Below are 17,051 nucleotides of genomic sequence, written 5' to 3'. Positions count from 1 at the left end.
TCGGGTGCTAAAAGTAGGCCCAGTTCATCTGAGGCTTTGGATAACGGGGTTCGCTCCGATGTCTGTTTGTGGAGCTTTCCACACAGACACCGGGGTACGCGCTGAAGCCTTCATTTCCGGAGCTTTCTGTACCAAGCCACGGCTTGAGGCCCCTCACGAGGGTGCTATACGTACCGGATTGAAACCTGAGGTTCCTCTTCTTGAGGCTAAGGTCTATACCGATAAAACTGAAAGACCTTAGTAACAGGTCTCGTCTGTAAGGGGCATTCCTCAGTTTTCCCACACTCATTGCGGTGATACCGTTTCTGTCGAGGGGGCATAGAGGCCGGTCATGCACCGTAGCGCCTATGTTACCGGCTCTGCCAAGATTCCTGCTTTGGAGGCTAAAGTTGGGGTCACCTCTAAGATGTCAAGCAAACATCCGAGAGGCCCCAGTACCGGCTCGGCTGAGGATCCTTGTGTCAAGGCTAAATTGTCACTTATGTCCCCTGACCAGCCTGTGGAGACTATTGCCTCAGCTGTACATGTGCTGCAGTACTCTTTAGGCATCGACAAAATGGCGGCCCACCCCTCATGGTCCACGGCGGCCATTTTGGATCCTTCCCTTACACCTAAGTTTCCGACGGCGGGTGCTGGGAATCTTGGTTTTGGGGCTGAGCAGCCTTTTTCACCTCAGGTGGACTGTAGAAATCCATTCCGCCCTTCTTATGACTGGCGTCCTCAGGTGCCGCTGCCACCTACCGTCTCGCTTGCTCCTACTTCTGGTCCGCTGATCTACGCTGACCCGATTGGTGGAGGGCCTTCCTGGCAACCATCCTCATTGAGTTTGTGGGGGTACGGCCCTTATGAAAGGCCGCTGCCTACCCCAGTGCCTAAGCCTTCATCAGAGGATGTTTTTCGGGAAATTTCAGAGGCTCATCAATTCTGACCCTATGAAAGAGTACTTTAAGGGTCTTTTCAGGGAAATGTACCCTGAACCTCCGGCGCCTCCTTTCACTCCAGTGGCTCTGACGGTTGTACCACCTCTCCCTTTCGGTCCGCCTCCAGCTCTTCCTCCCCTGCCCCCGTTGTGTCCCATAGAGAAGACACTGGCAGATCGGGATAGTACTTTAAAACCTGCGGCCGTCTGCCGCTGATGCTCTGGATGACCCTCAGGCAGATCAGGATAGCGATGAGCAGCCCTGCTCTGTGAGAGCATTCCATGACCCGGTTCTGGATATGATGGCCCTCCTTGACATTCCAGTACCGGAGGCCCCCGCTCCGCAGGAAGGGGTGCTTTTCGGGAGCGTTCACCTTGTCACCACAAGAGCGCACCGGCCTGCTCCTACAGAAGGACGTTTTGGCTTAGGCCCATAGGGTCTTGGATAAACCCCACTCTGGGCTGCATGTTAATAAGAAAATTGACACCCGTCACAGGCTTCACACCGCCGAGGATATAGCATTGGCGTCTTGTCTGCTCCCTTCCTCGACAGTGGTAGCTGCGGCCATGCTTCAATCCAAGCTGGCCTCTGCGACCTCTACAGCTGCAGCTCAGATTCTCTCCAGGGAAGACAACATTCTGGACTCCTTGGGCAAAAAAGTCTTTAATTCAGCACTGCAACTTCGCCAAGCAAATACCGAGCTGATCCTGGTGGCAGCTAATATGAAGCTTTGGATGGAGTTGGCTGATTTCCAGCAGTGTATTCCTTCGGATAGGCTTGATGACTTCAAGGTCGGTTTGTCGGATGCTAGGGTGTTGGCACAGGATATCCTGGAAGCTGCGGCACACCATGTGTGGATACTTCAGCTCGAGGCCTGATGGTAGGAATTGACACCTCCTGCCAGGTGTGGCTCCATGCGACAAAGTTTTCGAAGAAGGTGCAAGAGAAAGTTCTGGACCTTCCCTTCGACGGAAAGGAGTTGTTTCATTCTTCTACGGATGACTAACTCACTAAGACCAAGGCGAGTACCCAAACCGTCAAGTCCTCCACAGTCCTGGCAAAGGTCCCAGCTAAGGCCCCTTGCACCCAGAGGTCAGGTCTCGGTCTCAATCTTTTTCTGGCTTCAGAGGGTTTCAGGACAGCTGGGCGCACAGCACTGACCCTACGGTTGGTGGCACCCGTCACACAATAACGTGGTCGGTTTTTCTCTGACTTCAGCCTCCTCTCCAGGAGCAAGTAGTCTCCCTGCCGACAAGTTTACAAAATATTTTTTGTCGGTCGCACGAGACTCCGGTAGGGGGACGAATCATGTCTCATCTAGAGGTGTGGCAGTCCATCACTGACAATCAGTGGATTTTGTCCATCCCTCTACCCCACTCTTCAATCCTCCCTTCCAACAGATCGGGACATCCACCCTCAGAGCCGAAGTTCAGAAGCTTCTAGACCTCAGGGCAGTAGAACCTGTTCCCCTCGAGGGGCAAGGGGAGGGCTTCTACTCTCGACTGTTCACATTGGCCATACCCAACCAGGCTGGCCTGCGCACCATCCTTGAACTTTCCCAGTTCAATCGTTTTCTTCCCAAAGAGAAATTCAAGATGATCACACCCTGCCAAATAAAGTCCTCTATTCGGAAGGACGACTGGCTCAATGTTGTGGCTCAGTGTACATGCACATTCTGAAAGTGCTGCATTTCCTGTTCTGGGTGCTTCCTTTTGGTCTCAGCTCGGCGCTGCGCGTCTTTATGAAGATGTCTGGCATTGCAACTTACCTTCGGCTACAGGGCGTTCATGTATGTCCGTATTTGGACGATTGGCTCTTACGCAGCCCTTGGCCGCAGACGGCGTTGAACAATCTCCAGTCTTTCCTTCAGCTCTTGTTCCACCTCGGGCTTTCGGTGAACTGGCAGAAATCTTCCATGACTGTCTCCCAAGACCAGATCTTCCTGGGTTTTCGTTGGAACACGATCAACTCCACAGTGTTTTTTACGGCGGACAGGATTGCAGATCTATTCGCCACATGTCAGCTCTTCATCCAGTCGGAGCACATGACTGCTTGGTGGTTCCAGAGACTTCTGGGCGTCATGGCTTCGTGCGTACTTGCTCTTCCTCTTGAGCGTCTCAAAATGAGGCGTACTCAGCTGGCTCTTCGGAGCTCTTGGTCTCAGGCTTCGGACTCAGTTTCCAAGATGATCCCAGTTCCTTCCTGCATGATGGCGGGCCTTCTATGGTGGTCCTCGACCAGCAATCTCATGGTGGGGGCCTCTTTTCAGGAGCCCTGCCCACAAGTGACAATTACCACTGACTCCTCCCTCCTAGGGTGGGGAGCAACTCCGGATCATCTCCAGGTTTTTAATCTTTGGACACTGCAGGACAGGTAGTTTCATGTAAATTATTTGGAACTCTTTGCTGTCTTTCTGGCGCTGAAAGCGTTACAGCCATTCATCACAAACCGTGTAGTCCGCGTCCGCACGGACAACTCGGTATCCATGTTTTACATCAACAAGCAGGGTGGTACCAGGTCACCACCCCCTGTGGACCTTGCAGTTCAAATGTGGGAATGGGCCATCCAGCATGGCATTTGGCTGCTGGCAGTGCACATTCCGGGGCAACACAGTGTGACTCAGTCGGCAGACAGTGGCCGGCTACGAGTGGGAACTGAACTTGAAAGTCCTCCAACATCTTTCGCCAATGGGGCACTCCACAAGTGGACCTTTTTGCGACTGTCACAAACGGGAAACTTCCTCTTTATGCATCTAGGAACGGTCTCTGGGCCCCTTCTCTAGGGGATGCTCCTGAGATTCTGTCGAACATGAAGGCATGTGCCTTCCCGCCTCTTCCTCTGATTCACTGATCGCTCTGCAAACTCAGGAATGCTTCGAATTGCACTCTCCTGTTCATGGCTCCTTGGTGGCCAGCCAGATTCTGGGTTTCGGAACTTCCACCATCTGTCGATTTGTCCTCCGATCAGACTGCCGCTGATTCCCAACCTGCTTCACCAGTGCAATCAGCAGATGTGGCACCCCACCCCCACAATCATTCAGCTTGGCGGCCTGGTGCCAGAGTTCAAATCCCTAGCGCAGTTTAACCTGTCTGAAGACAATATGTGCATTGCCCAGGGAGCCTTCTACGAGGTCTCGGTATAGGAGCAAGTGGCTCCGATTTTGTCGCTGGTGTCTAGCTAAACAATGAAACCCTAGATATGCTACGATTGACACTGTCCTTTCGTTTATTTCTCATCTGGCTTCTTCGGGCATCCATGTCCTGTCTTGTAGGACTTACTTGTCGGCTATTGCCGCCTATCTATCCACTGATGCCTGTTCCTTTTCTTTGACGAATCCTAAAAGGCATTTCGCAGGTTTTTCCACCTGTGTGCAATCCTCACCCAAAGTAGGATTTAAATTTGTTTTTGACCGCCTTATGCCATAAGCCATTTGAGCCTATGACCACGACGGATCTGAAGTACCTTTCTTGGAAGGTTGCCATTTTGATTGCAGTGATTTCGGCAAGGCGTGTAAGTGAGCTTCGAGCCTTGTCCGTGGAACATCCGTTCCTTACCTGTCATAAGGATAAGGTTGTGCTCCGTACTCAACCTTCTTTCCTTCCTAAAGTAGTGACAGATTTTCATTTGACTCAATCTATATCATTACCTGTCTTTTTCCCGAACCCGGCCTCAGATGCCGAGAGGGTATTTCCCGAACCCGGCCTCAGATGCCGAGAGGGTATTACTCAATCTAGCTGTCAGACATGCTCTGAAGTACTAGCTGGACAGAACTGAACTCGGGGTCTCCTCCCAACTTTGTCACGTTCGGAGACCCGAAAGGGAAACGTGCTTCAAAAGCTACTATCTCCTGATGGATTGCCTCCTGTATCTGAGGCCTATACCATTCAGTGCCTTCAACCTCCGAAGGGCATTCATGCCCATCTTGTTCATGGTAAAGCGGCTGCTGTTGCCTTCAAAAAGTATGTTCTCTGGGAGACCATTGCCAAGGCAATACTGCTTGGACCTGAGCTCCAGTGCCAACGCTCCATTCGGTCAGGCAGTCCTTAAAAACCTTTTTCAGTAAGGAGTTTCCATCCACCCGTATTCCTGTGATGAGTGCTTTGAAATCTCCCACAAGTATGGAGGAAAGGGGACGGGACGTAGGAGTATAACAAAGTTACTCACCGTAGTGACTACTTTACCCATAGTCTCCTTTATAAACACTTGTGTTAGTGACATCGATTGAAGTTCAATTCTTTGCTTGATATTCAACCATTTTAGATTGTCTAACTGTAGTAATATGTTGATTTCTTGGAATGTTACATGCTGAGTTATTTTGATTGACTAGCATTTTATTTATATTCTGTTGGGATGTTCCTAAGTATAATGCATTACAATAGTCTATCTTAGATAACACTAGAGCTCTTGCTACTGATATACTGTTTGTTGTAGAAAGGTAGGGTCGGCAAGCTGTAATAAGCTTGCATGTGTATGCTGTGGCTGATGCTAAGGCGTTGGTTTGTCTCGTGAGCGATAGTGTAGAGTCAATGTAGATGCCTAATGTTTTCACATCGTTGGCTACATTGATCATATTACCATTGATAAGGAAAGTTTTAAAGGATGCTTCTACTTTATTCAATTTGGATGGGGAGCCAAGTAAGAGTAGGTCAGTTTTATCGTCATTTAGACATAAACCATGCTTAGCCATCCATATTTGTATGATACTATAGATATCATTCAGTGTTTTGATGTCTAACGCGTGATCACCAGTGTTAGGGATGAGTATCTGGGTGTCATCCGCATAGTTTGTATACGTAACACCCAGATAGTCAAGTATATCACATAGTGGCTTGGTGAAAACGTTGTAGAGTGTCGGGGACATGCAAGTTCCTTGTGGGACTCCACAGGAGACTGGCGAGGGTAGGGCTCAGGCAGATGGTGCAAAGACCCTCATTGATCTATTACTGAGGAACAATTTAATCCAGGAATTAGCTTGGTCAGAGAAATGTGCAGCAGATGACAAGTGCTTGCATCGAATATCATGGTTCACTAGGTCAAATGCTGCGGATAGGTCAAGTAGTAAGAGAAGGGCCGAATTGCCTTTATCTTTTAGTGTCTGGATTTGGGTCTTTAGGTCAATGAGTGCCGTTTCAGTCCCATGTCTAGGTCTAAAGCCTGACTGTCTTAGACCCAGCAATTTGTTTCCAAGTATTGCTGAATCTGAGATGAGCTGCTCGATCCAATATTTTCAACAGGAATGGGGACAGTGGTGATCGGGCGGTAGTTATATGGGTTATTGGGGTCCAGTGTAGTTTTTTTTTTTTTTTTTTTCGAAATGGGAGTACCCATGCATCCTTCAAGTTAGTTAGCACAGTACTAGAGTCAAAAGAAGCATTAATGAATGTGATGATGAAAGGAGCGAGTGCCGTTGCAGCTTCTTTGATTAGCGTAGCCGGGCAGACATCACCCTTACAATTGGATGGTTTAAGTTGAAGTATAATCAAATCTTCTTTGGTAGATAAAGGTTTAAAGTTGAATATTGGAAACATAGGAGTGGGGGCAGATGGAAGATTCTGAGGTATGGTATTGTTGGTGAGGTTTTTTTTTTCATATTTATTTTGGTAAGTAGCAGAGTAATTGTCTTGTAGCACATTTTGTATGTTGGTACACCATTGGATGTCCTTAATACAGGGGTCCGGTAAAGGGGCAGGAGATTCAAGTTCTTTTAGAATATTGAAGAATTCCTTGGTGCTCGAGTTAGATTTGGCTATACGGTCATTGAAGTTATCTTTTTTAGCCTGAACAATGCAATGGCCGTTTTATTGTTGAATGAGGCCGCAATTAAGATGTCTTTATTTTGTAAGGAAGGGGAGTTTTTCCAGATGGTTTCTGCTGTATGTTTCTCTTTCCTAAAAGTCTTTAAATGTGGCGTGTACCATTTGTTGATATGGGCGCGCGGTTTGGATTTCTGTAGTTTGAGAGGGGTTATCGTATTGATGGCTTTAAGGATTGGTATTGGGATGTGTTATTGGGCGTAGTAAAGGTAGCAGGTTTTGTAAGGTAAGGTTACGTTTGCTCCTTGTCATTAAGGCCGGGGCTTTGGTAGGAATGGTGTGAGGTGCGGCCTTGTCAATGGTGAATGTAATTAAGTGGTGGTCAGTCCAGGCACATGGTGAGTTGGCCAGTACCTTAACGGTACAGTTAAAAAGGTCCGCTAACCAGTCGAGAGTACGACCTTTATTGTGCATTAGGCTAGTTATACGATGTGTAAACCCAAGCTCAGAAATGGTATCCTTAATGGTAGATGCTTTAGCCTCTTTTGGGTCATCGAGGCCTAGGTTAAAATCTTCTAGGATTATAATTTGGGAGTTACATTTTGTCTTGCTGGACGGTAGGTGAGATATGTAATTTTCGAATGTGGTAGTACTGCCGGAAGGACGGTAGATGAAGTGCATGGTGATGGTAGCTGTGTCGGATGTGGAAAATTTTAGTGTGTTTCAGCAGATGGTAGATGTGAATCATTCTTAATTTTAGCATCGTTTTATAGATTATCGCGACACCACCCCCTTTAACAGAGTTAGAATCTCTGTCTGCACGTAGGGTGGAATAATTGTCAGGTAAGGTTAGTGCTAGTGCAGGGCCTGATGTAGGATTCAGCCATGTTTCTGTAATAGCAATAATGTCGAGGTCATGGACCGTCAAGATGTCCAGTATATCCAAAGCATGCGCTTGGCTAGACGTAGCGTTGATGAGCCCTACTTTAATGGTATTAGAGGAGTTGTTAAGGGAGGGTGTTGAAATGTTACATTTGTTTGTAGTTTTTTAAGGTTTAGCTGTAACAATTTTTTACAGTGCCTATTTTGTTAACATACACTTTTGGTCTCAGATATCGTTGAGATCTGGAGCAAGTCTCAGGTTTCTTTGTAGAGTAGTGCACGGTCTTGTGATAGTATTTATTGAAGGGCAGTTAAGTCTTGGGTGTAAGGTGGTATGGGGTTCATGTGTAGGGCGTAATTAAGTTTTTAAGGTCTGAAGGGCAGCTTTAGCAAGAGAGGGAAGGTGATATTGTTTGAGGAATAGTGGCTGGAGACTTGGTGGATCATGAGGTCACGTTAATGCAAGGTTTTAGGAATTTAGATGGCCGGATGTCCCTCGAGGGAGGCAAAGTAGTTGTCATTGCTAGGTTAATTATGGGTCTGTTATGGCATGGGTAGGAGTCCATATTTAGGTGGAGAATAATTTTCTCGGAGGTTAGATTAGATGTGATCGGACCGTTGATAATGCTGAGGCGGCTGAGGAATAATATAGATTGTGTGGTCATTTTTTCTGCTAATAGCGTATATGCATTAGCCTAAGTTTAAGCATGAGTTGGTAGGCCTAGAGTGTGGAGAGAGGCTTAAGTCAAGTCACTATAGTTTAAAGAGGCTCAGTACTGGTCCAAAATACAGCACTAGGGTAGAACAGTTGATGGAGCATAGTAGTACAGTAAGCAGGTGCAAAATACAGCGCTAGGGTGGAACAGACTACTAAAGCAGAGTAGCACTGTGTGCAGATTCAAAGTACAAAGCCACTATGGCTGAGGCAAGGTTAAGGTAGGTTGGTGGATGGCGACACAGTAGGCTAGTCCAGAGTGCAGCACTGAAATGGAGAGACTAATGAAGCTAGATAACAGAGTAGGCTGGTCCCAAAAACAGCAATAGAATGTAAGGGCTAATAAAGCTAAGTAATGCAGTAGGCTAGTTCAAAAAACAGCAGTGGAGTGTAGGGGCTAATAAAGCTAAGCAACACAGTAGGCTAGTTAAACAAAAAAAAACACCAATAGAGTGTAAGGGCTAATAACGCTAAGTAACACAGTAGACTAGTCTGAAATATAGCAATAGGGTGGAGAGGCTAGTAATACACAATAGGTTAGTCTACAGCTCAACATTGAGGTAAAGAGCAGGATGGAGATGGCCAACGTCATGATAGGTTAGTCTAAGAACAGGCTAGTTAGGTGATCAATGCATTTCAGTACTACTATATAGCGTTAGGTTGAAAAGGCTGCGCTCTATGATGTAAATAGCGGAGCAAAGGGTCAATGCAGTCCTAAGCATGAGTAAGTTGACCATCGCACCATAGAAGTAGCTCTGTATCAAAGAATATTTTATTTGGAGTTTTGAATCTCAATTGCTACTTACAAAGTAATTTGAGAGCTCCACTCTGATAATCGGGATCACTGTTTGTGTGCGTGTTGGCTGGTTTATAGCTTGAAACCACATTTTCTACTAAATTCAATGCAACAATTTTTAACCAAAGTCTGACCATAATGTGTGTTTTTCTAGTGTGCTATACGTAAACTGAGTTTTGTTCAACGTTGCAGTACACAACCACCAGGCAGATGGCTGACCCTTTTTTTCCCTTAGCTGTCAAAGACGCAGTATTTCTTTAACTTAAGTGAATTTCTTTCTTTCACCAGGGACTTTGCCAGTGGAGACAGCCACCAGGGAAAGAAATCTACCGTAAAAGTAACATCTCTGTATATGAAGTGGATGGCAGGGACCATAAAGTAAGTATTAAGGGGTGCAAATTATTGAGACAGTGGATTGGCAGTTAGAGAGAGCACACAAAGGCTTGTAAGAAAAGTAAATGTAGGATCAGTTACCACATGGAAACCTGCATGAAGAGCATTCCCTCTTTGAGCCATGAGATGCTTTCCAAATTTGTTTATCGGGTCATACAGGTCCCCCAACCATCCCCCCGACTCAGCCCATACCCCCAACTGAGCCCGGTGCGAATAAGGAAGTTGTATAGTCCAACATGTGGTGATTTAGCCAGCACCCCTACCAGACTCCAGCATGGGAGGCGTTCACCTAGGATATAAATAAGGCACATTACAATCCACCCCCCCTCTCAACTACCTCCCACCATATAATATGCCCCCGCACCCCGCCATACCCCTACTGGAGGCCAGTCTGGCCAGTAGCCTCCCAGTATTGCTCGTCTTAATCATCTGCATACATGAAGAGACCGCAATGTCTCTTCATGTATGACCGCAGGGGAGCCTAATAGGCCAAGGGCCTTCTCCTGCTGGCTAATAGTATGCTGTTTCGCGCCTTTCATAAAAGTTCAGACCAGTTAGGCATTCTTGTATTGTTGGAGCTCACCGCTTTTTCCAGGCCTTAGCCACAAGTGTTCTCGCCACTACAGAGGCCATCCCCAACAATTTCCTATAATTTCTAGTAGTCCCATCAAACCAAGCTATGGGACTGGCCTTAGGAGAGCTAGGGTGGAGGGTGAGGGGGCTGGGGGGGAGGGGCAGTCAGTAACAATTTTACCCATCACCTCGCAGACCTGCTCCCAGAAAGTTTGTATATGTACACACTCCCATACCATATAAGTCTGAGTCTACTGGACATCATGGGCATGACGCAGGTCTCGGGATCGAAAAAAAATGCATCTATTTTTTTTTTTGTAGGTAAAGGTTTTTTTATACTATAATGGGTTTTGAGGAGTAAACAAATGGGGTTTGAGGGGGGGGCCCCCATAAAAGTTTTTTTTTTAAAAAGCATTTTTTCGATGCATTTTTTTCCAAAACATTGGTATTCAAAACGTTTGCATTCGATGCAATCGCTAAGAACCCTCGGGACAGTATCTATTCAGTTGAGCCGGAGTGTACTACACCTGGTGTAATAATTTGAAATGTATTACACAATATGCATTTCGAGTGGATTGTGTTCTCCAACGTATTCCTCATCTTAGATGTATTCCATCCAGCTTTGCTGCTCTTCGGAAATTTTTTCGGCACAGGGTGCCGTGCGTCAATGTCATCGAGTCGATGGTCCCTCGAAGGGCTCCATCGAGGGTGACGTCATCAGGTGTATAAGTAGCGTGCCCGTTGGCCTCAGTTCCGTTTTTCTGCAGTTACGTTGCTTCGGACATTCGGAGCGCCTCGAGTTCTGTGAAGAATATATATATAAACAAGAAGAAATATATGTCCTCGTCATCGACACCGACCACGACCCCGAGATCGGGTTTTAGAAATGCAAGTTGTGCGACTCAAAAATGTCGATCACGGACCCTCACCGCGAGTGTTTGTGGTGCCTCGGAGAAGGCCACGACATGGGGCCTGTTCGAAGTGTCAGGCGATGACGGGGAAGGCCTTGCGAGAAAGGAGAGGAAAGCTACAGGTAGGTCTGAAGGATTGAAAGCCTCTAGCGTCGAGTCGAGACCCCATGAGGAGAAATCTCCTAGACGAGAAAGGCCTCGATCTAGATCCCGAAGCGATTCTCATCGCTCGTCTTCGTAAAAAAATCGAAGAAACAATGCCTCAGGTCTCCCTCCACCTCGTCAGACGAGTCTCCGAAAAAAATGAAATGCCCCACGAAACATTCGTCTTCCGAAGAGTGGGAAGCATTCAGGGTCAAAATGATGGAGGTGTTTGAGAAAGCAAAGCCTCGGTCCGCGCCTTCTTCGGAAGCTGGCCGGGAGCGTCATCGCTCCGACACTCGCGCGCCCTCGAGCCCGGGTGATCGCAAAAGGAAGGATAGGTAACCTTCCAGGACGCCGAGCGATAAACACTCGAGTCGAGTCAACAGCTCGAGGTCACTGGCGCCGTCTGAGACCTGTCACACCTCAAAGGGAAAATCGTCAAAGACTGCCTCGACACCCTCAAAGCAGACCCTGTCGACGACCACTATGTCGTTGACGCCGTCAACGCCTTTATCGACGTCGACACAGAAACCCTCAGCGCCAAAGGCTCCAACCAAGCCAGGGCAGCCAGAAAAAGAGAAGGAGAAAGTTACAAAACATGTAATTTCTTCAGAGCCTGGTACTACACCTCTTCCTCCTCCTCTCCCAGAGAAGGTTTTCAAGCCTCTGCCTAGGAAGGAGTTTTTCAAATCCTTGACCTCAATTTTTGAGGAACAGGAGAGATCCGAGGAGGAAAATGTACCTTTTGGATTGGAATATGGCACCCTAAATGTCCCAGAATGCTTGATCTCAGAGGAAAGCAGAATGAGGGATTTGGTGGAGTCTTTACATAATGCAAGTAGCATTGACACTTCTCCTGAGAATGACTTTGGTAGACCAGATCCAGGAGAGCATGCCAGTCCATCTTACCGTCAGTTAATGAACAAGGTGGTAGATTACTTGGGATGGGCTAGGCCACCAGCCCACTTCGTCCAAGACGATTTAACAGACATATTGGACCATGGTCCCACTGAAGACCCAGTACTACCTTTTCATGTAGCCTTACAAAACAGGGTGGCCAAGAATTGGGAAACTCTGGATTCTATTCCTCTGGTAAATAAGACCCTCGCATCAAAATACCGCCCAGCCAGTAGCGACCCCGGCTATCTGTCAAAACATCCAACTCCCTAGAGTCTGGTCATACAGGCAGCCACAGCTTCCAACAAACTTGCGTACCTGTCTAGCCCTCCAGACAGGGACGATAAGCGTGTGGATGGCACGGAAGGTATTTTCAGCCGGGAGCATGGCATTAAAATCTGCCAACTCCACATGTGCCTTGGCAAAATTTTCGTACACTCTGTGGGAGTGCATCGCAATGGCGGCAGAGCAAATACCAGAAGGGGAAGAAAGGGAAGGTTTCCTAGCCATCGTTGGAGATGGAAAGGAGGCCATGCAGGAATCCCTTCAATCTGGATTGGACACTGCGAAAAGTGTAAGCAGGTCCATGGGCACTAGCACGGTAATGCGCAGGTTTGCGTGTTTACGGAAGTCGGGTTTTGCACCGGACGTACAGAGCCGCCTTCTGAACATGCCTTTTGACGGGTCTCACCTTTTTGGCAACAAGGCTGACTAGAGCCTTGAGAGGTTGCAGACCTCAAAAGCAGCGGCCAAATCTTTAGGAGCTGCTATTAGGCAACCTCTGCCTTTTCGTGCGCAAAGGCAATCATGGAGGGGACAATCCTATCGTTATTACACCTCATATGGAAAGAAGAGAGGAATGGTCAGTCAAAGGGCCCAAAGAAAGGCCACTCGTGGTGGACGAGGAAACGTGCTAAGCCAGCTCCAGCCTCTTTGCCATCAGCGGCTGCAACATCTGCCACATAACCACTTTGAGGACTTGCACCACAAAACACCTGTAGGAGGCAGGCTGTCGCAGCATCTGCAAGAATGACGAGCCATTACTTCAGATGTTTGGGCTCTAGAAATAATAGCCCAAGGCGACTGCCTTCCTTTTCTAAAGCAACCTCAAAGTAATCGACCAGGGAGACACCCGTTGAAGTTTTCAAACCCGCTTCTACAGCAGGAAGTTCTAACCCTGCTGGAGAAAGGTGCTATAGAACCAGTACCTGCAGCGGAGAGGAACAAGGGATGGTACTCCCTGTATTTTTTGATCCCCCAAAAAGGACAGAGGACTGAGACCCATCTTGGACTTGAGAAACTTGAAGAAGTTCCTCAGGAAAGACAAATTCAGGATGGTTACCCTTTCACAGGTCCTTCAGGCCCTTCAACTCCAGGACTGGTTTGTGTCATTGGACCTCCAGGATGCTTATTTTCATGTGCCGATTCATCTAAAACACAGAAAATACATGAGGTTCGTAGTTTGCGATTCACACTATCGGTTTCGAGTCCTGCCATTCGGGTTGACCTCCGCCCCGAGGGTCTTCAAGTTAATGGTAGTGGTGGCAGCGCACCTCAGGAGACAGGGGGGTTCATGTCTACCCCTACCTGGACGATTGGTTGATCAGAGCGCGCTCTGCCGAGCAAGCACTGGATCATCTGAAAGTCACCTCCCACTTCCTCCACAAACGGGGCTTCTCCCTCAATTTCAAGAAGTCTCAAATGACACCTTCCCAACAGCTTCAGTACATAAAAGCTGTACTAGACACATCCTTGGGAAAGAGCTCGCCTCCCAAGACGAGGGCTCAAGACATTCTTCAGATGGTTTCCAAATTTCAAAATGCCCAAAATCTCCAGGCTTACGACTTTTGAAGGTTGCTCGGCCTCATGGCATCCTGAATCTTTATGGTGCCAGAGGCACGCTTGAGGATGAGATCCCTTCAATGGGCCCTAACGACTCAGTGATCCCAGTTCTCGGGTCAAATGACGGATCTTCTTCAGATTCTGAACAAGGTCAGACAAGACCTTCTATGGTGGACCTGTAGAGAGAACTTCCTAAAAGGAGAACCTTTTTGGCAACCATGGCCGGAGATCACAGTAGTGACGGACGCCTCACTCCTGGGGTGGGGAGCTCATGCCAACGATTTGACAATCAACAGTCGTTGGTCTCGATCGGAGTCCAAACTACATATCAACCTTTTAGAGCTGAGGGCAATCAGACTAGCGCTGAAGGCCTTTCTGCCATTTGTTAGGGGAAAGAATGTCCTGATAATGACGGACAACACAGTGGACATGCACTACCTAAACAAAAGAGGAGGTGTGGGGTCACTACCCCTGTGCAGAGAGGCAATGCAGCTCTGGTATTGGGCGATTCAGGAGGGAATCTCTTTAACAGCAATTCATCTAGCCGGGGACGAGAATGACGGCAGATGCGCTGAGTAGGCAGAGCACGGTGTCCCACGAATGGGAACTGGCTCAGGAAGTCATTCAAGAGATCTTCGCCCTTTGGGGAACCCCTCAGGTAGACCTATTCGCAACCAGCACCAACCGAAAATGCGAACGATATTGCTCAAGGGAATTTCCCCCAAGAGGAGCCCTGGGGGACGCGTTCGTGGTGGATTGGAATTTCCCACTATTGTACGTGTTCCCTCCGATTCCCGTCATTCCTCAGGTCATCGGGAGGCTGAGACGCTTCAGGAACCGCATGATCCTAATTTCCCGGATTGGGGTCAGGAGAACGTGGTATCCGGACCTTCTAGACATGTCCATCTGTCCTCCAGTACGTCTTCCTCAGAGAGAGAACCTTCTCTCTCAAAAGGAAGGTCAGGTTCTCCACCCAGAGGTCAGAACACTCAACCTTCATGCTTGGTATCTGAAAGGCTGAGATACAGGGATTGGAACCTTCCAGATAATGTTATGGAGGTGTTGCTTTTGGCAAGAAGGCCAGCAACAAAGTCTCTATACCGTTGGAAAAAGTTTTGCAACTGGTGCAGGGAAAAAAATGTCGATCCTTTTCTATGTTCTATTCCGGAAGTACTATCTTTCCTTCTGACCCTAGCACATAGAGGTCTGAATATCGGAACAATAAAAGGTTACCTTGCAGCGCTTTCCATTTTCAAGCGCTCATCGGAAGAATGCTCCTACTTCAAAATTCCTTTTGATAACACAGTTCTTAAAAGGTCTCACTAATGTTTCCTCCTCACCCATTTCAAGTACCGATTTGCGATCTAAATTTAGTCCTAAAATTCTTAATGTGTGCCCCTTTTGAGCCTATGCACACGTGTCCATTAAGATTACTAACATGGAAAACTAACTTTTAAGTTGCTCTAACATTGGCAAGAAGAGTGAGTGAATTGCAGGCACTGTCTTCTGGGCCACCCTATACTGTGTTCCATAAGGACAGGGTTGTATTGAGGGTTAAACCATTATTTTTACCAAAAGTAATATCTGATTTTAATTTAAGTCAGAAAATTGTTTTACCCTCATTCTATCCTCTTCCTCCTCCTTCTAAGGAGGAAGAAAGATTACACAGACCGGATCTAAAAAGAGCTTTAAGCTTTTACATCTCTAGACTTTCTAGGCTTATAGTGGACAACCAGTTGTTTATAGGCTACACAGGAAGGAAACTGGGTCAGTCGGTAACAAAACAGACAATTTCACGCTGGATTGGACTTTGCATTTCAGAATGCTACAGACTAGCACAAAAAGACCCACCAGAAGGGTTAAGGGCTCATTCCACCAAAGGCATCGCCTCTTCCACGGCCCTTCAAAGAGGTGTCCCAATAAGGTCCATTTGCGAAGCAGCAACTTGGTCTTCACTTCACATCTTCTCAAAATTCTATAGCCTGGATGCTACCCAGTCTAGGGAGCTGACTTTTGGAAAAGCAGTGCTTTATTCCGCCATCTGAAGGCATTGATAAAAAAAATGACCCCTCCTCCAGAGAAAGTAACGAAATACTGCTTTGGGAGTCTAAGATGAGGAATACGTTGGAGGACACAATCCACTTGAAGAACAAGTTACCTACCAACTGGTAACGTTCTTTGGATTGGATGTTCCTCCAACGTATTCCTCATCGCCCTCCCAACCTACCCCTCTGTAGATTTTTCCAGGTTATTGCCATCTCAAATCTCGCAAGGCTGATACCTGTCTGCCGGCACAATCTACACAGTACAAGATCACAGGCAAAAAAGGGGGGAAAACAGAACTGAGGCCAACGGGTGCAGTGCATGCTACTTATACACCCGATGACGTCACCCTCGACGGAGGCCTTCGAGGGACCATCAACTCGATGACATCGGCGCCGTCTCCCGAAAAAATTTCCAAAGAGCAGCAAAGCCGGATGGAATACATCTAAGATGAGGAATACGTTGGAGGAACATCCAATCGAAAGAGCGATACCAGTTGGTAAGTAACATGTTCAACTGCCGCCATTGTGGATCAGGAAGAGCCCTTCCAAGTCAGCTCTGCCACAGTGCCCTGAATGCGATGTGTCTATCCACTCGATGTCTTTCATCAGTTTGTAAAGGGACAATACCATCCTGGTAAGTCCAGGCGGATTGACGACGAAATGAACCATGGGAGATTGTTCCGGTGTCTCAGGGAAGCAGGGCCATGTTTCGGGGAGCGTCTCTCTCAGACGAAAGTATACTAGCATCGTCACTGCATCCAGGGACTCCTTTCCTTCAATGTATCCCATGAGATAAATGTACCATCTTTTGCTATGTCCCCGATAGTATGAACGCGAGCTGAACCTTCACTGACTGCTTTCCGCAAAGCCATTAAAACTACCTTGTTCACCTAACCAACTTCACATGCTCATAGTTTAATGATTAACATGTATGATGTACCATGGTGTTTGATGTACCTTGCTTGATGATTCTCCCTATTGCTTAACTCAGGGACCGGCCTTACTGTAACCCAAGGCACAACATGTACCTGTAACTAAGTTCCCTTACAAGTAACAGCGCCACAATGCCCCTGGGCTGCCTGCACGCTATATAAATGTAATAAATAAGTGTGTTTTGAATACTGTCTTCTGTGTTATCCCAGCCCTGTGCACAGCATATATCGCAAAGTCTGAATTGAAA

At 47.4% G+C, this 17,051-nt stretch overlaps 1 protein-coding gene across 2 annotated transcripts in view; it reads left to right on the top strand.

Moving 5' to 3' along the window:
• Positions 1–17,051, top strand: part of KAT8 (lysine acetyltransferase 8) — a 1,009,124-nt gene that overhangs the window by 458,362 nt on the left and 533,711 nt on the right. For both annotated transcript variants that reach the window (XM_069651899.1, XM_069651897.1), the window contains exon 6: positions 9,355–9,444. In XM_069651899.1, the coding sequence (XP_069508000.1) occupies positions 9,355–9,444 (90 nt within the window). The remainder of the gene's footprint in view (positions 1–9,354; positions 9,445–17,051) is intronic.

This window comes from Ambystoma mexicanum, chromosome 3p (assembly GCF_040938575.1).
Source record: "Ambystoma mexicanum isolate Mex_15411 chromosome 3p, UKY_AmexF1_1, whole genome shotgun sequence".
NCBI lineage: Eukaryota > Metazoa > Chordata > Amphibia > Caudata > Ambystomatidae > Ambystoma > Ambystoma mexicanum.
The sequence above is the reverse complement of the archived record's forward strand: the minus strand, read 5'-3'. Positions and strand labels throughout refer to the sequence as shown.